This window comes from Mustela lutreola, chromosome 3 (genome assembly GCF_030435805.1).
Source record: "Mustela lutreola isolate mMusLut2 chromosome 3, mMusLut2.pri, whole genome shotgun sequence".
In the NCBI taxonomy this organism is placed as follows: Eukaryota; Metazoa; Chordata; class Mammalia; order Carnivora; family Mustelidae; genus Mustela; species Mustela lutreola.
Window position 1 is genome coordinate 78,600,911 of NC_081292.1, and position 22,273 is coordinate 78,623,183.

General features: G+C 42.5%; 1 protein-coding gene and 1 long non-coding RNA gene across 3 annotated transcripts in view; one reads left to right on the top strand and one right to left on the bottom strand.

The window, feature by feature from the left end:
- Nucleotides 1-381: 381 nt before the first annotated feature.
- On the bottom strand, nucleotides 382-10,878 carry LOC131826829 (uncharacterized). Its single transcript, XR_009351773.1, has 3 exons — nucleotides 10,806-10,878; nucleotides 8,882-8,973; nucleotides 382-578 (listed from the first exon to the last, which is right to left on the bottom strand). It is a non-coding gene; the product is annotated as an uncharacterized LOC131826829 (long non-coding RNA).
- An 892-nt stretch (nucleotides 10,879-11,770) lies between these two features.
- LYPLA1 (lysophospholipase 1) overlaps nucleotides 11,771-22,273 on the top strand; it is a 40,810-nt gene continuing 30,307 nt past the window's right edge. Inside the window, exons 1-3 of one of the 2 annotated variants that reach the window (XM_059166440.1) lie at nucleotides 11,952-12,012; nucleotides 12,264-12,509; nucleotides 12,924-12,955. Coding sequence is in view for 1 of the 2 variants with exons in the window: in XM_059166439.1 (XP_059022422.1) it covers nucleotides 11,944-12,012; nucleotides 12,924-12,955 (101 nt within the window). In the remaining variant the exon portion in view is untranslated. Of the gene's footprint in view, nucleotides 12,013-12,263; nucleotides 12,510-12,923; nucleotides 12,956-22,273 lie in introns of both variants that reach the window. The other variant, XM_059166439.1, reaches the window with a different exon arrangement.

The following is a 22,273-nucleotide window of genomic DNA, read 5'->3' on the forward strand; positions in this document are numbered from 1 at the left end:
TTTGTAGTTTTTTAAAAATTCAATGTTGTTTTTGAAATCTATTCATGTCACCATATTACCTATCATTCATATATTTTCACCTTTGTATAACATTTCATCATATGAATATAATAGTAAATTCATCTATTTTCCTGTCAATGAATGTTTAGGTAATTATTGGTTTTTCACTCTATGAAGCGGTGCTTTTAATATTCCTATATGTCTCTCTGTGCATATATATATGTAAGGGTTTCTAACAGAGTAGGGCTGTTGGTCATAGCTACTGTTAACCTTAAAAAAACAGAAACTGCTAGTTATTTTACCAGCAAAAGATGGGTTTATTCAGGAATAAAAGAGAATTATAATCTGGGACAAATAAGCTATGGCAAAACCATAGGCAAGTCCAGGGAACAAAGAAGAGGTGCCCTTTTTTGAGGAGAAAAGAGGTAGGTTGGGAAGGTTGTTATAAACTGAAAGTTCATCGAATAAATTGGGAATTTGACTTCCAGGGTCTTCTGCGTTTTTTGCACTGTTGGGTGGGCAGGGGAAGGTAAAGAAAGTGGTTCTTCCTTAGGCTGGTCTAGTAGAGGAGTATCCACCTGCAAGAGAAAGTTCCCATAAGGTCCAATCTGTGTCTTCTGTTGGGTCTGCAACTGACTAGAGTGTTAGGGCAGAGCTCCACCTGCCAAACCCACCCATTCTACTTTAGTGAAGTTTCATGTTACTAATTTACACATCTGCAGCTTCACTAGAACTTTCCAAATTGCTCTGCAGTTTCATCCAAGTTTATACTTTCATTAGTAGTGTACACAGTTGAACCATGTTCTGTTCTTTCCCATATTACTGGTCTAAAGTAGTAAGTTGTTTTAATTTGCATTTCTTTCATGATTAGGAAAGTTGGGTACTTCCTTTTTTTAGTCATTTGGATTTCCTCTTCTGGATATTGCCTAGAATTTGCTGGGAGATGTAAGAGGAGAAATGGAGGAGCCATCTGAATTTTCTCTCAAATGTAGTCAGTTATTCTGATATCATTTGCTGAAAAACTGTCATTTTTCTACTGATTGGAAATGTCACCCTTAATGTATGTATGTCTTTTTTTTTTTTTTTTTTTTTTTTTTTTAAGATTTAATTCTGTTCTGTTCTGTTCAAATAAATCCAAGCAGGGTAAGTGGGTGGCTTAGTTAGTTAAGTGGGTAAGCACCTGTCTTTGGCTAGGATCATGATCTCAGGGTCCTTGGTTTGAGCCCCACACTGGGCTTCCTCCTCAGCAGGGAGCTTGATTTCCCCACTCCTGTTCACCCTGCTTGTGCTCTTTCTGTCAAATAAAAAAAAATCTTGAAAGAAAGAAAGAAATAGAGAAGGAAAGAAAGAAAAGAAAGATATCTGAACAAGTAAGGAAAATCAGAAAATGATCCAATCTACTCATACTTTCTGACATTGGTAATTTACTACTGTAACTTTTAGATGATGTTGATGGAGAGGGAAAATACTTATCCTCTACTCTCTTAGGTTCAGTAACTGATGACTTCTAAGTTGAATTGACAAAAGACAAATTAACAGGAGAAAGAGGCTTGTTTCATATGTATATGTGGGGGTGGCTCACAGAAATGATGAGAAAACTAAAAAGAGTTGGGGCACATGGCTGGCTCAGTCAAGGGTGCATGCAGCTCTTGATCTTGGGGTCATTGAGCTTAACCCCCACATTGGTCTTAGAGATCACTTAAGGAAAAAAAAACTCTAAAGAGGTGGTCAGATATGTAGGCTATGTACCATTTTAAGAAAGGTAAATAAATTTGTGGAGAAATAACAAGACAAAGGAAAAGGGTTTTGAGCTTCTAAGTGTAGTAAATTAGGGAAAGGTAAATCAGTGGACAAACTAATGGAAGGCAAATGTTATTTTGCGAAGTTTGTTTGTGAAAGTCCACTTTGGTTCCAACTTTGTCTTCTGTGTGGGTATAATACTCTTGCAGAAGAGATTTATGGCTGTCCTCATTTCTTTCTTTTTCTTTTGCAAAATTTTACTTATTTAGAGCAAGAGAGCATACACATGCCAGTGTGAGCTGAGGGAAGGGCTGAGGGAGAGAGTGAATCTCAACAGGCAGACTCTGAGCATGGAGCCCAACACAGAGCTTAGTATCACCACCCTGAGATCCTGACCTCAGCTGAAACCAATAGTCAAACAATCAACTGAGCCACCCAGATACCTCGGTTGTCCGTAGAAGTTTCTGTTATTCGTCAGATAAAGGAAAGTCCTAGAGGACTTCTTTCTTCATCTATTGACTTTCAGTGCCCTTAACATAAAATAATTCATATAATAAAATGCCATATTTTCGGGTGGTATATTCTGATCCCCTTCAATGTCATGCATTTGGTAGGGTTGGTAGCTCAAATTACTGTATTTCTTTTTTAATATACCTGGATTTTCCTGCATGGCTATTCTCCCATGTGTGTGAATTTTAGAATAATTTTATAAAATTGGAAAATTGGACTGGGTTATTAAGAAATAATTATTACTGTATAAGTTATTGGGATTTTAATTGGGAGTACATTATATTGATAGTAATTCTGAACAAATTAATAACCTTATACTATTGTATCTTCCTGTTGGGTCCCCCAATGTTGGAACCCCAATGATGGGTCCGTGAATAAAGGAGCAAGACTGATACAAAGCGAAAAGTCAAGCAAAGCTTTATTTCACGCCAAGCATCAAGAATCAACCCGACCGTCAAACAGACCAGTCGGAGCCACCCTTACAGAGAGGGCGACCCTTCTCTGTTTCACAGACTAGCTTTTATAGAGCAAAGGCCATGTGGTTGGGCTTGGCCATGCACAGGTGGCCAATGAAATTGTAACGCACAGAGAAAGCTTCACAGTCATGCTAGGTGACCAATTGAATTACAATTTACCCTAGTAGACATCGGAACCAGCCTATCACCTTGGTTAGAATTGGCGCCCAAAAGGTGCCCAAAGGGCAGGGCCCATACCCCTTGGTAGCTAGGAGACATTATGTGCCCCCACTGATTGAATACCTCCACTGGTCTGACCCACCCTTGTATTTGGACTTTGTGACCTGGGACTGGTTTCTGGGACTTGTTTTTAAGTAAGTTCCCCAGCGGGGGGGTTGGGTGGGGGAGGCAGTCAGGGTCAATGTTAGTTTTACCACAAAATGGAAGTTTGACCGGGGTGGGGATGCTCTGGCTGAATATGCCCTTAAGATTCCCCACTTTTCTTTGGATATTACTCAAATCTTTGACTTTTCAGCCAGTTCTATGTCCCTTTTTAATGGCTGTTGGACTATTCTAATGACCCCAGTGTGATTTACCCAGGAACAGCATTTCTCTCTTAGGGCTGCGCAGAGCCCCCTCTTTTTAGAAATAGTATGTCAAGCCTTTCTCTATATTTCCCACCTATATTTTAACAATAGGAGCAACAATGAACTCATTGTTTCAGAGTCTTAGCTTTAGTCCATGATCGGCGGGGTCCATCAGCAGTGGCATCCATCTCTGGGGATCATCCTCATCCTTGGCTCCTTTGGTGTGACCTGCAAAAATCCAGGTCCTGATGCCTCCTACTTTCACAGCCATGGGGGTGGTCGGGATGACAGCAAATGGTCCTTTCAGCGAGGCTCCAAGTTTCCCACTTGGTGGCAGCACATCCAAACCAAGTCCCCAGGTTGGTAAGGATGTGGCTTCACCTCCGTCTCTGTCCCAATGTGGGCAGTCCAGATCCCTGCGTGGCCTCTTTTTAAGACAAACTGCAAAGCCTGCAGTGACTGGAGTACAGACCGATCAGTCATTTGTGCTAGGACAACCCCTTGTAGCCGAGGGCATAACAGAGTGGTGTCTCTTGAACATTATTTCAAATGGGGTCACCTTGTTTAAGCAGGGTGTACATCGCACCCTGAGAAGGGTAAAAGGAAGGAGATCCACCCACCCACCACCAGTCTCCAGAATTAGTTCTTCCAAGGTCTCTTTGAGAGTCCGGTTCATTCTCTCTCCTTGCCCAGAGCTCTGGGGCCGGTAGGCACAATGTAGTTTCCAATTAGTGCCCGCGGCCTTGGCCAATGCCTGCGAGACTGAACTCACAAATGCAGGGCTGTTGTCTGACCCAATCGCAAGAGGTAACCCATACCTCTAGTAGCCTTTTGGCTACCACTCCTGCCATCTCATGTTTGGCAGAAAAAAAACCTCTACCCAGCCTACCGTCCATATAGATGTTGGCGGTCTTACCCTTGGCCATCTATAGTGCCTTGGTGAACACAATCAGCTCCGCTTTTTCCACCGAGGTTCCATGTGGCAGGGCTGTCGTCCAGAGTTCCTGCTCAGGAGAAACCACCACAGCCTCCGTGTAAGCTACTCCCTGACCATGTAGCTACTCCCGTCTGTGGACAGAGTCATTTCCGCATCTGGGAGGGGAGCGTCTCTGAGATCCAGCCTTCTTCCTGTGACCTGGGTTAGGACCTCTCCGCAGTCATGTGGGTGGTCAGTCAGCATCTCTGGCAGCAACGTGGGTGGATTTAGCACCGCTGAGGGCCGGAAAGTCACTTATGGTTCTTTGAGGAGGAGGGCCTGATATCCCGTCACTCAAGCGTTTGTTATCCACCGGTCTGGTGGGGTCCGGAGAAGGCCCTCGATAGTGTGGGTGGTGATCAAGATGAGATTTTGACCCAAAGTCGATTTGCCTGCATCCTTGACCAGGATGGCCATGGCAGCAATTATGCGGAGGCAAGGGGGGAACCCAGCCGCTACTGGATCTAGTTTTTCGCTAAGATAGGCTACTGGCCTTTGCCAAGGCCCCAGAGTCTGGGTCAAAACTCCCTTAGCTACCCCGGCCTTTTCATCCAAATACAAGTGGAAGGGCTTGGTAACATCTGGGATGGCCAGTGCTGGGGCACTCAGTAAGGCTGTTTTTAAGAGTCCTCCCTTAGTCAGTTCGTAGAGAGGTCGATCAATCTCCGCAAACCGTGGTATCCACAGCCTGCAGTAGCCCACCGTTCCAAGAAACTCCCCCACTTGTCCGGCCATGGTGGGGCGGGGATATCGGGTGATCACCTGTATCCTGGACTCAGACAGCAAACACACTTCCTCATGGAGATCAAAGCCTATAAAAGTGGCAAGGCTCTGACAAAGCTGTGCTTTTTTGCTGACACCTGATACCCTTTTCCAGCAGAGTCTTTAAGAGAGCTCTCGCCGCCATCACCGCCGCCCTGCCAGCATGACCCATAGTCCTCAGCGGCTATTTCCACTATTCCCACTAACTCAGTCAGATTCGTCCTTTCAAATCCTTCAATTTTCTGAAGTTTCCTCCTTTTATCTGGGGCTGACTGACTGGCAAAGGCAAGATCATCTAAACAAGCTATCGTGCAACTTCTCTGAGGTTTACCTCAAGGTATCTAGCTTAGGTAAACAAACATTTAAAGACCATCAAATCTAGAATTTAACATCTGCAAGGGTGTGTTATTAAAACTAATTTTTCTCTCTAAAATAACCCTCATTTCCAGAGATAGCCAAATCAGGACTAATTCATTTGAAAAACAAGTCCAGTTTTAAGAAACTTGGCTTAATTATTTACATAAGCTCAGCAAGAACAGTAAGTAACCATATAGATCTTTTTAATCTGCTCTGCTGGAACTTCTTATATGAAATCTCTAGGTTGACCTTTTAGTAGCCTCTCCAGGCCAGAAGCCAAGCCATGAACTTGCCATCAGACATGATTGCAATACCTGTTGATTTGGGCAAATTCTTCTTCCTGAGGTCCTGACCTTGCCAGGGAGTGACATTCTTTACTCACCTGGTAAGGCTGCTGGGAACTCTGTAAGCAAGGTATCAGGCCAACTGTTCCAAAGGGCTTTGTGGTTCCAGGTTTTGTAAAGTCAACCTTAGTTCCTCTAAGCTATCTGCTCATAGCTGAGTCCTTTCAAATATGCCATTCGAGTCAAAGCCTTGGTAAAATAACCAGTGTTTCCAAAGGTGTCCTGTTACAAGGAGAACAGATTCTTATTGAACTTATGCAAATGATTGATTGCCATGGAAGAATGAATACTTACTAAGACCTTTTGGTTTCAGAGGGTTCAGATAGAGAGAAAAGTTGAATGCCTTGATTCGTTTACAAATGAGTACTTTTACATAATCTCTGTAAGTTACAGACTTAACTTAAGAAAAAGTTTCCCTAGTCTGGAAGAGCAAACATTACAGAACCAGTCATGTTTAAAACATTAAGAGACACAACATTACAACTTCCTTCAGTTCATCTAGTCCCACATTACTAATTCTGGTTTAGGCCAAATGCAGCTTTTACTTCTGGAAATTCTTACCCATTTCAGTTCCAGGATTTTAACATATCAAAGACCTGTATTTGTCCTGAAAGTCTCCCATATGAATTTCCTTTAAAGGGCGGAATCCATCTTACAAGAGAATTAAAACAATTACTAATGAAAAAAACTCAGGATAGATATGGTTAAATATCAAGTGATGACCCTTATCAAAACATTAAAATTTTGGAAAATGTAAAGAACCTCTAGAGTAGTTACAGTATTTACCCAAATGTAACCCAAGGTTTATCATTGGTTTAGCAGTCCTCCCTGAGAAACTTAGCATCTCAAGGAAAAGCCTCATGAGTCAAAGAGATCTCATTTACAACTCTGGTCAGGCAAAGAGAAAACCATTTACATTTTTTTTAGAAACACCTCAATTATTAACCAATTGTGAGCTGTTAACAGAATTCAGTTAAGCACAAAAGAGGTTTACCAACAGATTTCAAAAACACAAACCTAGTTCCAGCAACCAGCCCTCAAGCATTTTATCCCATTTGGTTTAAAGTTTCAGGTTAGCAAAGACTTTGAAAGCTACTTTAACAATTACCAATTAAAATTCTGAGACAGACAATTAACCATCAGTTTAGTCATCTCTTTGCTAACAGGTTTCAACAGATTTCAACAGGTTTTAACAAATAACACGAGCTTATTTGACCTTAAGTAAAAACTCTGAAGTTTCACATTTATTACTGTTAACTCAAAAGACATGTTCATCCTAATTAACCTGAAAACTTAACTTACTTCAAATACTGATTTACGTTCCACCTGGGCACACGCCGCTTCGAATGTTTACCTGAGACCCGGGTGGGAAGATCCGGGGTGGGGGGTGTTAGGTCCGGGGGTGCTCTACTTGTTTCCCGACAGTGAAGAACAGAACAAAGTGCCACCAGAAGGCAGAGAAAGGGTTCCCAGTTCTAAAGCTAGCTCATCAATCAGCTCCAAGAGAGGAGCAGACGCCATGCTTTCCCACCAGCAAGGGGGAGGGGCTAGGCAGTCCACATCAGGCCAGAGAAGGCAAAGAATGTCTCCGAAACAAAGTTTGTTTAGGCAGCTGCTTGGGAATGTTGCTTAAAGTCTCTGTCTCGAGTTAGACTAACCCCAGTTGGCTCCAGTTATAGCCCTTAATACACGAAATGAGGGAGGGAGAAGCCCACATCTATTAGGAGGAAAGGAGAGACGAAAGTCAGAGTCCCCTTACTCTGCTTGCCCCATTCCTTCAAACACAACAGCACAGCACAGCAGACTACAAAAAGACAAGACAAAGACAACCACAAACCCAGCGGCCCTCACCCAGAGCCTGCCGCGGGTGGGGGTTTTCTCTGTCCCCTACAGACGCTCGCCAGTGGGGAGTTTCTCGGTCCCCTAGGAATGAACAACACAACAGGCAACCAAAAGACACGACAAAATCAACTGCAGACCCAGCGGTCTTCACCCAGAGCCTGCTGCTGGAGGGGGTTTTCCCGGCCCCCTGACCGCCTACGGCAACTCCGACCCCTAGAGACGGTCTACCAGAAGAGGGATGGGGTGTCCCCGCATCCACTCCAGCCCTGAAGAGCATGGCTGCATCCAGGTTCTCCCTGGTGGGCCATTCCTGGAACTCCACAACCAGACAGAACCAGACCCAGAAATTCTGATGCTGGCTCAGTTCTCGTCGTTTAATCCCAGACGAGCCCCCAATGTTGGGTCCCCCAATAATGGGTCCCCCAATGATGGGTCTGTGATTAAAGGAGCAAGACTGATACAAAGCAAAAAGTCAAGCAAAGCTTTATTTCATGCCAAGCATCAAGAATCAACCCGACCGTCAAACAGACCGGTCCAGGCCACCCCTTACAGAGAGGGCGACACTTCTCTGTTTCATAGACTAGCTTTTATAAAGCAAAGGCCATGTGGTTGGGCCTTGCCACGCACAGGTGGCCAATGAAATTGTAATGCACAGAGAAAGCTGCACAGTCATGCTAGGTGACCAATTGAATTACAATTTACCCTAGTAGACATCGGAACCAGCCTATCACCTTGGTTAGAATTGGCGCCCAAAAGGTGCCCAAAGGGCGGGGCCCATACTCCTTGGTAGCTAGGTCCTATTCACTTACTTGACATTTCTGTGTGCTGATGGCTTCATGGTTTTCCTGATATAGGTCTGGTATATTCTTGCCCAATTTTCCTGAATATATATATATATATATATATATATATATTTAAGATTTTATTTATTTATTTGACATAGACAGAGATCAGAAGTAGGCAGAGAGGCAGGCAGAGAGAGATTAGGAGGCAGGCTCCCCGTCAAGCAGAGAGCCCGATGCGGGGCTCGATCCCCGGACACCGAGATCATGACCTGAGCCAAAGGCAGAGGCTCAACCCCCTGAATCACCCAGGCGCGCCCCTTAATTATTTATTTAAAACTTCTATCATGAATATTTTTTTCTTCCATTAGTTATTCTAACCAGCTAGTATTTGTAGCTAGAAAAACTACTCATTTTTGTATATTGATTTAGTAATTAGTGATTGTTGCGAGCAAAACCCCTACGTCCCGCCAAGAGGTCACAACGTGTAAAGAAGAGATAGAGAGATGGATATGATGTAACTCACTTGATCTTCATTGGGACGAGGTCCGCACCACTATCGTGGCCCGGTCACGGTCCACTGACGTTGTCACGGAGAAGGAGATGTCGCCTCACAATCTAGACAGAGAAGTCACCGCAGAAGTTGAGACTGAGAACCAGCGAGGGGTTGGCAACGAAACTGTCGGGGCGTCAGTAGCACCGGCGATGATGTTCTCCCGACAGGGAACTAGCTTCACCTCAGTCCAACCCGATGCCTCTTTATATACTGTGCTAAGTCTCCTTCATAAACATATTACATCACTTATTTTTCTTATGCTTACACACCAAAAACATACACACGTCGCAAACACGTTTCGGTTTACGATATTTCGCACAAGTTAAAATATTTACAACTTGGTACTCCGCACTAATCTTATCACTACACGCATATGGTCTAGGCTTATTTGCTATGTGGTTAGTTTGTATTTTGTTCCTTTTGCCTGTTTTTCATTTAGTAGGGGTTTGCACTTACTACATATTATTTATTTATTTATTTATTCATTTATTTATTACACTTTATTAAAGGTTCGTACTCACTACAGTGATATTGCATAATTTTCTTATAAATTTTAAATAGCTTTCTTAAATTTTCCCTTTGTGTGGGAAACAAAGGCAAAGAAAAAAATAAATTTTCTTATTGCCTACAGCCCCTTGACAAGTCCTGGGAAACCGGTAGAGCTACTTTCCTCTGGGAGCTCAGCTCCCTCTATGTTAAAATTTTTTGCTAAGGGCAAAAAGCAATCTTTCCTTAACATTATCCAAACCCCCAGTATCCTGTAAGTCTACTTTAACATATAAAAATTCCTTTGGAAACTTCCTTTATCTCTACACCCCTAGATACATGTTAGCAATCATTTCCTAAACATATGACCTACTGATATACATCTGAAGGGTCTCATGACTAGGGTTTTACTAGACAGTAATAAATGACCTTTTCCTAACCATAGTTAGAGCCTACCCCCTACTCCCCCCCTCCCCACAATCCTTTCCCGAGGCTTTCACAAAATCACCTTTTTGCACCATATCCATCTCAAGATTTTTTCTTGGCCATCTCCTACAGACCGCAATCATTTCCTACATCATAATCATCTGAAAATAATGATAATTTTGTCTTTTTTCAATTATATTTATTTCATTCCCTTACCTGAGGAAGAGAGAGCACAAAGTTACTTAGAACACAAGTTCTAAGAACTCGTGCTTAGACACAAAGAACACAAAGTTACTTAGACAATGTAGTACTTGGGAGAACCTTGCAGGATTGGGAAAGAGGGACAGGTGACTGAAATACATCACATTGAGCTGTCCTACTCCCCACTATTGTAAGTTAATTGTTAGAACCCGGCGTGGCCCCTGGAACTCTACATACCACATCATAGAAAAATTCGCATACTAGGGAACAAGTTATGTTCACAGTAACAGCCACAGATAGCTTTTCTCTGTTTATATCGCAACCAAATACTTAAAAGCCTGACATAAACACATGTACTCCAAGGTGAAATAAGTCACATTACCATTTTCAATAAATCTGCATCAATTTACCATTTTTGAATTCTCAGCACTCAAAACCACGATAAGTCATAAAAAATAGTACGAATAAGATTCCGAAAACCTTCAGCATGTGGTTATCCTGTGAATTAGAGTGAGTTTTTAAAGCCTTTTTTTTTTTTTGTTCACCAACTTCCTTCCCTGTCTTATACTACCCCCTAATGATTGTATACCTCCTTTAAGTTTCTCCACTGAATCCTTCTGAAGGTCAGGGCATTTTGCCTTTAAGTGTTTCAGTCTCTTAGCCCCTCACGAATCCTACAGAGTGTTTGATGGGCTTTGAGCTCTCCCTGCCCCCCTCCCCAACACCCAGTGTAGAAAAGGGGCCATCCAGTCTTGTCCTTAAATCAATAGAGTGTCAATACCCATCAGTCATAAACTGTGGATCCTCGATGCAACTGATTTCCCTTCCAGCTGAGGTTTAAAGGAGGGGAATCGATGAAGTTCTAGATGAACTGATGAAGTTCTAGAACTGATGAAGTTCTAGAACCTACGTGAGGTTCGGTGGGCTGAGTTCCGGAGCCGATGACCAAGAAAGAATTCTTGAGACATCTTTGGTGCAAAATGGTGGTTTATAAAAGCACGGGGACAGCGCCCGTGGGCCCAAAGAGCTGCTGCCCTGAGTTGTGAGGGATGGCAGGTTGCGTACCCTGCGGTCTGAGGGAAGGTGAGGGAAAGGGAGGTTTCAATGGAGTTTTCATATGCTAAAGAGGGCCTACAAGGGACCTACAAGGTGCCATTAACATGAAGATAGTTGGGAGATGCTTGTCTTGCAGGATTGTGATCTCTGCAAGTTAACTATTTGTTTCTTGTTTATGGCGGTCAGCGGGGCCTGAGGAATGTTACACATATTACCAGGGGGGCTGGTGGACACGGGGTGCAAGGTGCCAGCTTTTGCTTTGTCCTCAGCCAGCTTCCTGCTCCCTCATCAAAAGTACACCCTGGCAAAGCCCCGAATGGAAATAAAGCAAAAGCTCAACTGGCCTTTGTGAGGCCGGCTCTTCCTGACCCTTACGAACCAGTATACACCCTACATTAGGAAACAAAGGAGTATCTGCGGCTGGATACGACTGCCTTTGGGAATAATTCTCTTCACTACGCGGCCCCAAGAGCGGAAGATAAAGCCAGGCTCCAGGGATCAGGCTACCCGCCTGGGCCTAAGAGCCTTGGGCGGCGGGGCACTCGCACCCAGCGAGCGCTGGCGGCGGAGCAGGCGAAGGTCAGCTCGGGTCGCTTCCCTTTGGCAGCCAATGAGCGGAAGGAGATGCCAGGCATTGTGACACGCGGAGGAGAGAGGGGCAGAGGCGGGGCAGGCTGACAGGCCCCTCCGAGCGCGGGCACGCGGAACCGGCGCAAGGCGGCGCGGCGCCTCATTGGCGCGCACGCGCCTGAGCGCGCGCCCGGAGGGGCGGGCCGGGACTCGCCGCTCGCACGCCCTTGGGCCAGGGCCGGTGTCCGCCTGTACGTTTTGCCTCCGACGCGCGCAGTCAGTGGAGCTGGTGTATGTGCGGCAATAACATGTCTGCCCCGCTTCCCGCCACCGTGCCCGCCGTCCGGAAAGCCACCGCTGCGGTGAGTGGCGGCGAGTAGGGTTCGGAGGGGCCTCTCGGCCCACTGCGGGCTACCGCCTTGGGCGCGGGTTTGGCGTCGCAGGCTGGTGAGCTGCCGGTGGGTGGGGACGCTCTGCCGGGCGGGGTGCGGAGCGAGTGTGGTGAGGTGGGGAAGGCTGGCCCGGCGCCGGTCGGTGCTGTCTGGGGAGAGCGCTGGCCTCGCGGCCGGGGTGGGGGATTCGCGTCCCACTCCTCCCCTCCCACCCCCCACAGGCAGCCCCCACCCCGAGTCGTCCTCCGCCTTGCGGAGTGAGTGCGGCCCGCGGGACCCCCGGACCTTCCCCACCCCCACCACGGCCCGGGCTTGGAGGCGCTGGCGTTACTGGAGAGGCGCCCTAACACGAGGTGGCTTTATCTCGTGTTTCTGTCTCGTTTGTGGATGAGAGAAGGATTTTCTTGCCTTGCACTCTCGTTCTAAATTAAAGAAGTTGGAAGATTTCGTGTCTCACAAGATCAGAGGTACTGTTTTGGTTTTTTCCCCCCTGATGTAACTTGTGTATGAGGATCTCAAACTTGTTTTTAAACGACCCCCCTCCTTTTTGCGATGGAAAACTTCTACAGCTTTTGTGAGAGATTTCAGTGGTTTGACAAGAAAGAGACAAACTCTTTTTCTTCCAGTGTGGTTGGTGATCATTGACACTTACAAATGTCTGAGACCTTTAAGCGCTAAAACGCAACGTTAATTATCTTAGGAATTCAAGGAGAGAAGTTAAGGATTTTTTTTAATGAAGAGGTCTGTAGCGATTAACTAGCTTGCTGAGGGCAGTGCTCTCTAATTGTAGCATCCACCTTAACCAAAGCTTCAATGTGTAGCAAGAGTTCGGTGTGGGTTTATTTAGGCATTGCTTATTCATTTTTCCTCTTCTCTTATAGGTCATTTTCCTTCATGGACTGGGAGATACAGGGTAGGTACCCTTATTCGTTACAGTAATGAAATGGGGTTATGCAGCTGTATACTATGAAAAGTTTACCTAAGGACTCTAGGAATGTAGAAAAGAAGATTGGTAGTCCTACTTACAGTCCAAGAATAAGATACAACTTTTTCTTTTTCGAAAACTCCCAGAATTTTTCTCTGATCATCTTAAATTTCTCATTTTTCAACTCATGTTCCTGGAACATACTAAAATTGCAAACTCCTTGAATTGCTGTGGGTATTAGATGCCGGAGGTGGGTAGAATGTTTGTAGAGACAGTGTGTGCAACTGAGAGCTCTACAGGAGTTAAAATTTCAGGGCAGGTTGAGAAGTAGTTGATTTTGATAAGGAAGTAATAGCAATATGAGGTATAGAGCATTCTGATTGAGTGCTTAGGTATTCCCTTAAAAGAAAAAAGCAGTGTAAGTGCAGGAGAGGCCACTGAAAGATTTGGAGTCTGATAAAACGAATTATGTTGTGCTAACTTTAGATATATGATATGTCTTTCCCTTGGGCTTTTTCTCTATTGAGATGTTTTGTTTTTAATTTAAAGCTGTGATTATCAGGGCACCTAGCTGGTTCAGTCGGGAGAGCTTGCAGCCCTTAGTCTCAGGGTGGTGAGTTCAAGCCGCACATTGGGTATGGAGCAATAACAAGCAGTGATTTCCTATTTGAAACTTGGGCAAAAGTGTTGTTACAAAATTACAGAACTGGAGGAAACCTGCAGAGTAAATACATTTTAATAAAGTAGTAAAAAAAAAAAACAAAACCCAAAACCCAAACTATTAAATCTTTACAAAGAGGCATTGCACTAGATTGTTAAAAGTGATTCCTAATCTTATTATTTTAAGATTTTATTTATTTATTTGACAGAGATCACAAAAAGGCAGAGGGGCAGGCATAGAGAGAGAGGAGGAAGCCGGCTCCCTGCTGAGCAGAGAGCCCAATGTGGGGCTCCATCCCAGAACCCTGGGATCAAGACTTGAGCTGAAGGCAGAGGCTTTAACCCACTGAACCACCCAGGCACCCCATGATCCCTAATCTTTAATGCCTACTAAGGAGAAGTACATGACACATAACCTTGTATGAAGTTAGGGAAAAGATTGCGGGACTCTTGCTGGCAATCAGGTAGTCCTGTGAAAATGACAAACCTATTTTACGATTTAACTGAAGAGAGGCTCAGAGAAGCTCTCTTTTACAACCAACCCTTCTTGTTGCTGAGAGTTAGGGAAAGTTAGGTAGAGAGTTGCTACCCTGTAGCTTTCCCATCAAGGAGATCCAGACCTGAATAATTAGTCCAAGAGAAGCAAGCTTCAGTGTAGGAAGGTTCTTTGTGGATCCCAAATTAGCTGGAATTAGCAGTGCTGGAATCTGGATCGAGCCCCACATCGGGCTCTCTCCTCGGCAGGGAGCCTGCTTCCCTTCCTCTCTCTCTGCCTACTTGTGGTCTCTCGCTGTCAAATAAATAAATAAAATCTTTAAAAAAAAAAAAGAAAAGAAAAAAAATATGACAGCTAAAGTGTTCCTAGTAACCTGTATAATTAACTGTGAAACTAGTATTCAAATTAATTTATTTTATTATTTATTTATTTAAAATAATTTTGTTTATTGACACAGAGATCACAAGTAGGGAGAGAGGCAGGCAAAGAGAGAGAGAGAAGGAGGAGGAAGTAGGCTCTCTGCTTGGCAGACACTGGATGCGGGACTGGATCCCAGGACCCTGAGATCATGACCTGAGCCAAAGGCAGAGGCTTAACCCACTGAGCCACCCAGGCGTCCTCAAATTAATATACTTTAGACTATACTGTATGGCATGAGATCGATCACAGTTTTCCTTCTAAAGTAAAACCGACTTGTTGTGATTATGAAAATGTTATGTTTGTATTATAAAAAAATTCAAACTGTAAGTATGAGAATGAGAATTGATTTAAATCCTAAAACCCAGAGATGTGTTTTTGATAGCATTTAAAAAAATGTTTTATTTTGAATTATTTTCAAATTTATGGAAGAGTTCCAAGAATAGAGATTTCTCAATACCTTTTACTCAGATCCACTGATCTCTGTTTACTGAATGTGTTACTGTATTTGCTGAAATCCCTGAGAGTAAATTGCAGTTCCCTTGATTCTTTTTGTTTGTTTGTTTATTTGACAGAGATAGAGTCAGCCGGAGAGAGAACACAAGCAGGGGGAGTGGGGGAGAGAGAAGCAGGCCTTCTGCAGGGCAGGGAGTCCAGACCCGGAGCTTGATCCCTGGATCCCGGGATCATGACATGAGCCAAAGGCAGATGCTTAATAATTAAGCCACCTGGTCACCCCTACCTTGATCCTTTATTTCCACACCTTAGCATGTATTCCCTAAGAACAAGGAGAGTCTCGTGTAACCACAGAAGAGTTATCACATTCAGGAAACTTAGCCCTTAGTTAATATTATCATCTAACATACTACGTATTCAAACTTTGCAAACTGTCCCAGTAATATCCTTTATAGTAATCGCCTCTTTTGGAATCCAATTCCCAGTCACACATTGCATTTAGCTGTTATATCTCTTAAGTCAGGAACAATTCCTCAGCTCTTCTTTGTCTTTCATGACACTGACATTTGCAGAGATGAGGGTAGTCCCTGAGATTAGGTTTATTTGCCATTTCCTCATGATTAGATTCCTTAGATTAGTTTATGCACTTCTGGTACAAACTCCATATAGGCGATATGTCCTGTTCAGTGCATCATGTCAGGAGACAGATGATAGCCTTTGACCCGTTACTGATGCTAACTTGGATCACTTGATTAAAGTGATATTTTCCAGGTTTCTCTGCTGCAGTTATTTTTCCATTGTAGTTAAAAAGCAAGTTGTAGGGAAATACTTTCAGACTTTGTAAATTGTATGATAAACTTTAATCCAATATTTTCAGCATCCATTGGTGATTTTTTTTTTTTTTTTTTTAAAGATTTTATTTATTTATTTGACAGCGAGAGATCACAAGTAGGCAGAGAGGCAGGCAGAGAGAGAGGAAGGGAAGGAAGCAGGCTCCCTGCCGAGCAGAGAGCCCGATGCGGGACTCGATCCCAGGACCCTGAGATCATGACCTGAGCCGAAGGCAGCGGCTTAACCCACTGAGCCACCCAGGCGCCCCCATTGGTGATTCTTGTTTGACTCAATTGTTAACATGATATGATTGTCTAAGTCTGTCATACTTTATTAGTTTGCCCCTCCCCATTTAATACAGTCTATAGATTAGTGTAATGAGTTATATTTCATCACTGTTACTGTTTTAAAATTTTTTAACTTTTTCTTTTAAAGTAACTTCAAATTTACATAAATATTGCAGAAGTAGTATTCAGATCTCCTCATATCTTTTCAGATTACCCAATTAACATTTCTGAAAAAGGGGCACCTGGGTGGCTAGTGGTTTAAAGCCTCTGCCTGCTCAGGTCATGGTCCCAGGGTTCTGGGATGGAGCCTGCATCAGGCTCTCTGCTCAGCGGGGAGCCAGCTTCCCCCCTCTCTCTTTCTGCCGGCCTCTCTGCCTGCTTGTGATCTCTGTCTGTCAAATAAATAAATGAAATCTTTTAAAAAAATTTTTTTTTCTGAAACATTTGGGCATATTGTAGAAATATTGCTTCATTACTCCATAAAATTTTAGTGTGTATTTTGTAAGCACAAGGGCATTTCCACATGACCACAGTATAACCAACCATCAGGAAGTTAACATTGATCTTATGCTATCATCAAATTTCTTGGTTCTATCACATTGTCTTGGTTTGACCCAATCATGGCCTTTTATGGGCCCAGGATCCAATCCAGGATCACATGTTGCATTCAGTTACCATGTGTCCTTTGTGTTTCCTTCAGTCTAGAGCAGTCTTTCCTTGTCTTGCATGACCTTTACGACTGTCCTTCAGCTTGGGTTTATGTGATGTCTCCTGACTTAAGCTTTTCTGACAGGAATATCACAGAGATGTTGCTATGTTCGTCTCAGAGGATTGTATCAGGTGCACACTATGTTGATTTTCGTTCCTTTACTGATAATGTTATATTTTTTCACCTGGGTAAGGTGGTGTTTGCCCCGTTTCTCCACGGTAAAATTAATAAGGGTATTTACTTAAAAATATTTTGTGGGGAGATGCTTTGATATTATGAAAACATGTTTCTTACTAAATTTTAACCTATGGATTTAGTGTCCATTAATGATTTTTATCTGTATCTATTATTGTGATAGTTCCAGATAATGATCTTTTAAAAAAAATCCTTCTTTCTAGATTTATTCATTGGCAGCTCTCCCTTCTCCTTTATTATGTATGCATGTATTTATTTATTCATATTAGTGTCAAATCAGGACAGACTCTTAGATTGCTCTTTTACCCTGAGGGTTACAAATTGTTAAATCGGTCATATTTTTGATGGTCACGTCATCCTATACGTGGCTATGAAGACGCCCCTTCATCCTGTTCTGATATCTTTGGGACATGCCCCATCATTCTTTGAGCACTTTCTTGCTTTCCAGTGCAGCAAGGTCTTTCCCACGATCATCTTACATTTTTCCTGCTTCAGTCCTGGGATTCAACCATTTTTTTCAAGAGCCCCGGTTCCTTTCAGTAAAGAATATTTAGGACCCAATATCTGGGTGCTTTATGTGGTAATTGGTAGAATCATTACTTCTATATCCTTTCAATGGACAGAGCGGGAGTGTAGCTACATTAACATACATGTGTAGGCACACATCTTTATCAACTTAGATATTTTCATATATTAAAATTAGGGGGTGTATTCTAATTCCTCCAGTTCTAGTCAGCACCAGGTGTATTCTAGCCTTCCCCCCTTTCCATATTTGTAATTCTTTGAGAAACCTTGCTTCTGTTCTGGCAGTTCTGGCCAGAAGTGCACTGTGGCATTGCCTCCCACCCCCTCTAGGTGTCCCAGCCCACAGCTTTGCTTCAAACTGGTAACAACTCCCTCATCTTACCCCCGTCCCAGATAACACATGAAAGCTCAGTTTCAGTTAAGGGGAGCAGGAAGGAGAAAAGGCCAGGTGGAAATCTTGGCCTTCTTGTAAACTTACCCTTCCTTTCATATATTGCAGGAGTTTCTGGTCTATGTTACCAATCTATGTGTGAGTTTTCTAGGCTGTGGAGATTGTAAAGCTTAGAAAACAAAGTTTCAAAAGAAAAAAATGAATAAATAAAACAAAAGTTTCCAAGACAGAAACTGATTAAGTAGATTAAGCCTTACTGAGAGATCAATACAGAGAGTATTAAAAATAATATTGAATTGGCAACATGGGTATATTTTACGACCATTTGTTTGCAAGTCCTTATATAATCAAGAACTAAGAGAATTATAGAATGTTATTTGGATATCATTTAGTTATAAGGACTAGGAAACTGTTCAACTAGTTTAAGCAAAAAGCGGTATTTATGGAAGGACATAATGATAGCTGTCTTGCATATAAACTCCATGAAGGCAAAGATTTTTTTTATTTACTTGATATATAACTGACATGCTATAAAATTCACCTGAGAACACAGGTATTTTCTATTTAACTTAACACTGCATCCCCATGGCTTGGACATTACTGGATATGTAGAACATCTATCCATTGAGTAAATAAATGGATGAGGAATTAAGGGGGAAAACATATAATGATAATTAGTCACAAAGTATATTGTTTTCCTAGAGCTGCCATAGTTAAAAACCATAAACTAGATAGCTTCAAGCAACAGAAAATTATTTGCACAGTTAAATAGGCTAGCAGTTCAAAATCAAGATGTCAGAAGGACTATAGAACTCCCTCAAAGGCTTTAGGGGAGAATCCTTTGCCTTTCCCAGGTTTGATGGCTCCTGGCATTCTTCGGCTTGTGGCAATATATTTCCAATCTTCTGCCTCCCTCAGACATGACCTTTTTGTTATTTATCTGTGTTCTGTTCTTTTCTTTTCTCCTTTCTTCCTTTTCTTTTTTGTTTTATTTTCCTGTTCCTTTCATCCTTCCTTCCTTTCTTCCTTTTTTATTCCTCATATCTAATAAGGACACCAGTTACTAGATTTTTTTTTTTTTATGGTTGATATGTTATATTGACAGGCCATTTGAATAGCCTTTTTTTTTTTTTTTCGTACAGATTTAATTTATTCGACAGAGAGAGAGAGATCACAAGCAGAGAAACAGGCAGAGAGAGAAGGGGGGGAAGCAGGTTGCCTGCTGAGCAGAGAGCCTGATGTGGGACTCAATCCCATGACCCTGAGATCATGACCTGAGCCAAAGGCAGAGGCTTAACCCACTGAGCCACTCAGGCGCCCCTTGGATAGCCTTTAACAAAATAATCAGCTCTCCCAAACATCCAGACTTTTTTTTTCATTTTTTTAAAAAATGAAACATATATAATGTATTATTTGCCGTAGGGGTACAGGTCTGTGAATCATCAGGCTTACATACTTCACAGCACTCACCATAGCACATACCCTTGACAATGTCCATAACCCAGCCACCGCATCCCTACTTAGTTTGTTTTTTGAGATTAAGAGTCTCTTATGGTTTGTCTCCCTCCCAGTCCCATCTTGTTTCATTTTTTCCTTTCCTACTCCCCAAGCCCCCCACTTTGCTTCTCAAATTCCTCATATCAGGGAGATCATGTGATAATTGTCTTTCTCTGATTGACTTACTTTGCTCAGCATTATACCCTCAAATTCCATCCATGTCATTGCAAATGGCAAGATTTCATTTCTTTTGAAGGCTGCGTAGTATTCCATTGTGCATATATACACCACATCTTTTTTTTTTTTTTTAAGATTTTATTTATTTATTTGGCACACAGAGAGAGAAATCACAAGCAGGCAGAGAGGCAGGCAGAGAGAGAGGGGGAAGCAGGCTCCCTGCTGAGCAGAGAGCCCAATGCAGGACTCGATCCCAGGACCCTGAGATCATGACCCGAGCTGAATTAACCCACTGAGCCACCTAGGCACCCCTATACACCACATCTTTATTCATTCATCTGTTGATGGACATTTAGGTTCTTTCCATAGTTTGGCTGTTGTGGACATTGCTGCTATAAACATTTGGGCGCACATGCACCTTCAGATCCCTACATTTGTATCTTTAGGGTAAATACTCAGTAGTATGAGTAGTATGAGTAGTATGCTGAGTATGAGTAGTATGAGTAGTATGCTGAGTCATAGGGTAGCTCTATTTTCAACTTTTTGAGGAACCTCCATGCTGTTTGAGTGGCTGCACCAGCATGCATTCCCACCAACAGTGTAGGAGGGTTCCCCTTTCTCCGCATCCTCGCCAGCATCTGTCATTTCCTGACTTGTTAATTTTAGCCATTCTGACTGGTGTGAGGTGATATCTCATTGTAGTTTAGATTTGTATTTCCCTGATGCTGAGTGATGTGGAGCACTTTTTCATGTGTCTGTTGGTCATCTGGATATCTTCTTTGTAGAAATGTCTGTCCATGTCCTCTGCCCATTTCTTGATTGGATTATTTGTTCTTTGGGTGTTGAGCTTGATAAGTTCTGTGTAGATTTTGGATACTAGTCCTTTATCTGATATGTCGTTGGCAAATACCTACTCCCATTCTTTCTGTTGTCTTTTGGTTTTGTTGACTGTTTCCTTCGTTGTGCAAAAGCTTTTGATCTTGATGAAATCCCAATAGTTCATTTTTGCCCTTGCTTCCCTTGTCTTTGGTGATGTTTCTAGGAAGAAGTTGCTGTGGCTGAGGTCAAAGAGGTTACTGCCTGTGTTCTCAAGGATTTTGATCGATTCCTTTCTCACATTTGAGGTCTTTCATCCATTTTGAGTCTATTTTCGTGTGTGGTGTAAGGAAATGGTCCAGTTTCATTTTTTTGCATGTGGCTGTCCAATTTTCTTAGCACCATTTGTTGAAGAGACTGTCTTTTTTCCATTGGACTTTATTTTTCTGCTTTGTCAAAGATTAGTTGACCACAGAGTTGAGGGTCTGTTTCTCTATTTTGTTCCATTGATCTTTGTGTCTGTTTTTGTGCCAGTACCATTCTGTCTTGATGATTACAGCTTTATAATAGGGCTTGAAGTCTGGAATTGTGATGCCATCAACTTCAGCTTTCTTTTTCCTCATTCCTCTCGCTATTCGAGGTCTTTTCTGGTTCCATATAAATTTTAAGATTATTTGTTCCATTTCTTGGAAAAAAATGATGGTATTTTGATAGGGATGGCATTAAACATGTAGATTGCTTTAGGTAGCATAGACATTTTCAGAGTATTTGTTCTTCTAATCCATGAGCATGGGATGCTTTTCCATTTCTTTGTATCTTCCTCAATTTCTTTCATGTGTACTTTATACTTTTCTGAGTATAGATTCTTGGCCTCTTTGGTTAGGTTTATTCCTAGGTATCTTACGATTTGGGGTGCAATTATAAATGGGATCAACTCCTTAATTTCTCTTTCTTCTGTCTTGTTGTTGGTGTATAGAAATGCAACTGATTTCTATGCATTGATTTTATTTCCTGACACTTTACTGAATTCCTGTACAAGTGCTAGCAGTTTTGGAGTGAAGTGAAGTCTTTTGGGTTTTCCACATAAAGTATTATATCATCTGCAAAGAGTGATAGTTTGACTACTTCTTTGCTGATTTGGATGCCTTTAATTTCTTTTTGTTGTCTGATTAGGACCTCTAGTACTGTTTGAATATCAGTGGTGATAATGGACACCCCTGCCGTGTTCCTGACCTTAGCAGTAGCTCTCAGTTTTTCTCCATTGACAATGATATTTGCAGTGGGTTTTTCATAGATGGCTCTGATGATATTGAGGTATGTACCCTCTATCCCTACACGTTGAAGGGTTTTGATCAAGAAAGGATTCTGTACTTTGTCAAATGCTTTTTCAGCATCCATTGAGAGTATCATATGGTTCTTGTTCTCTCTTTTATTAATGTATCACATTGATTTGATTTGTGGATGTTGAACCAACCTTGCAACCCTGGAATAAATGCCACTTGATCATGGTGAATATCCTTTTATTTTATAGATTTTATTTATTTATTTGACAGAGAGAGAGATCACAAGTAGGCAGAGAGGCAGACAGAGAGGGGGAAGCAGGCTCCGCACCGAGCAGAGAGGCCAGTGCAGAGCCTGATCCCCGGACCCTGAGATCATGACCTAAACCGAAGGCAAAGGCTTCACCCACTGTGCTACCCAGGCACCCCTGAATAATCCTTTTAATGTATTGTTGGATCCTATTGCCTAGTATTTATGGTGAGAATTTTTGCATCTGTGTTGATCAAGGATATTGGTCTGTAGTTTTCTTTTTTGATGTGTTCTTTGTCTGGTTTTAGGATCAAGGTAA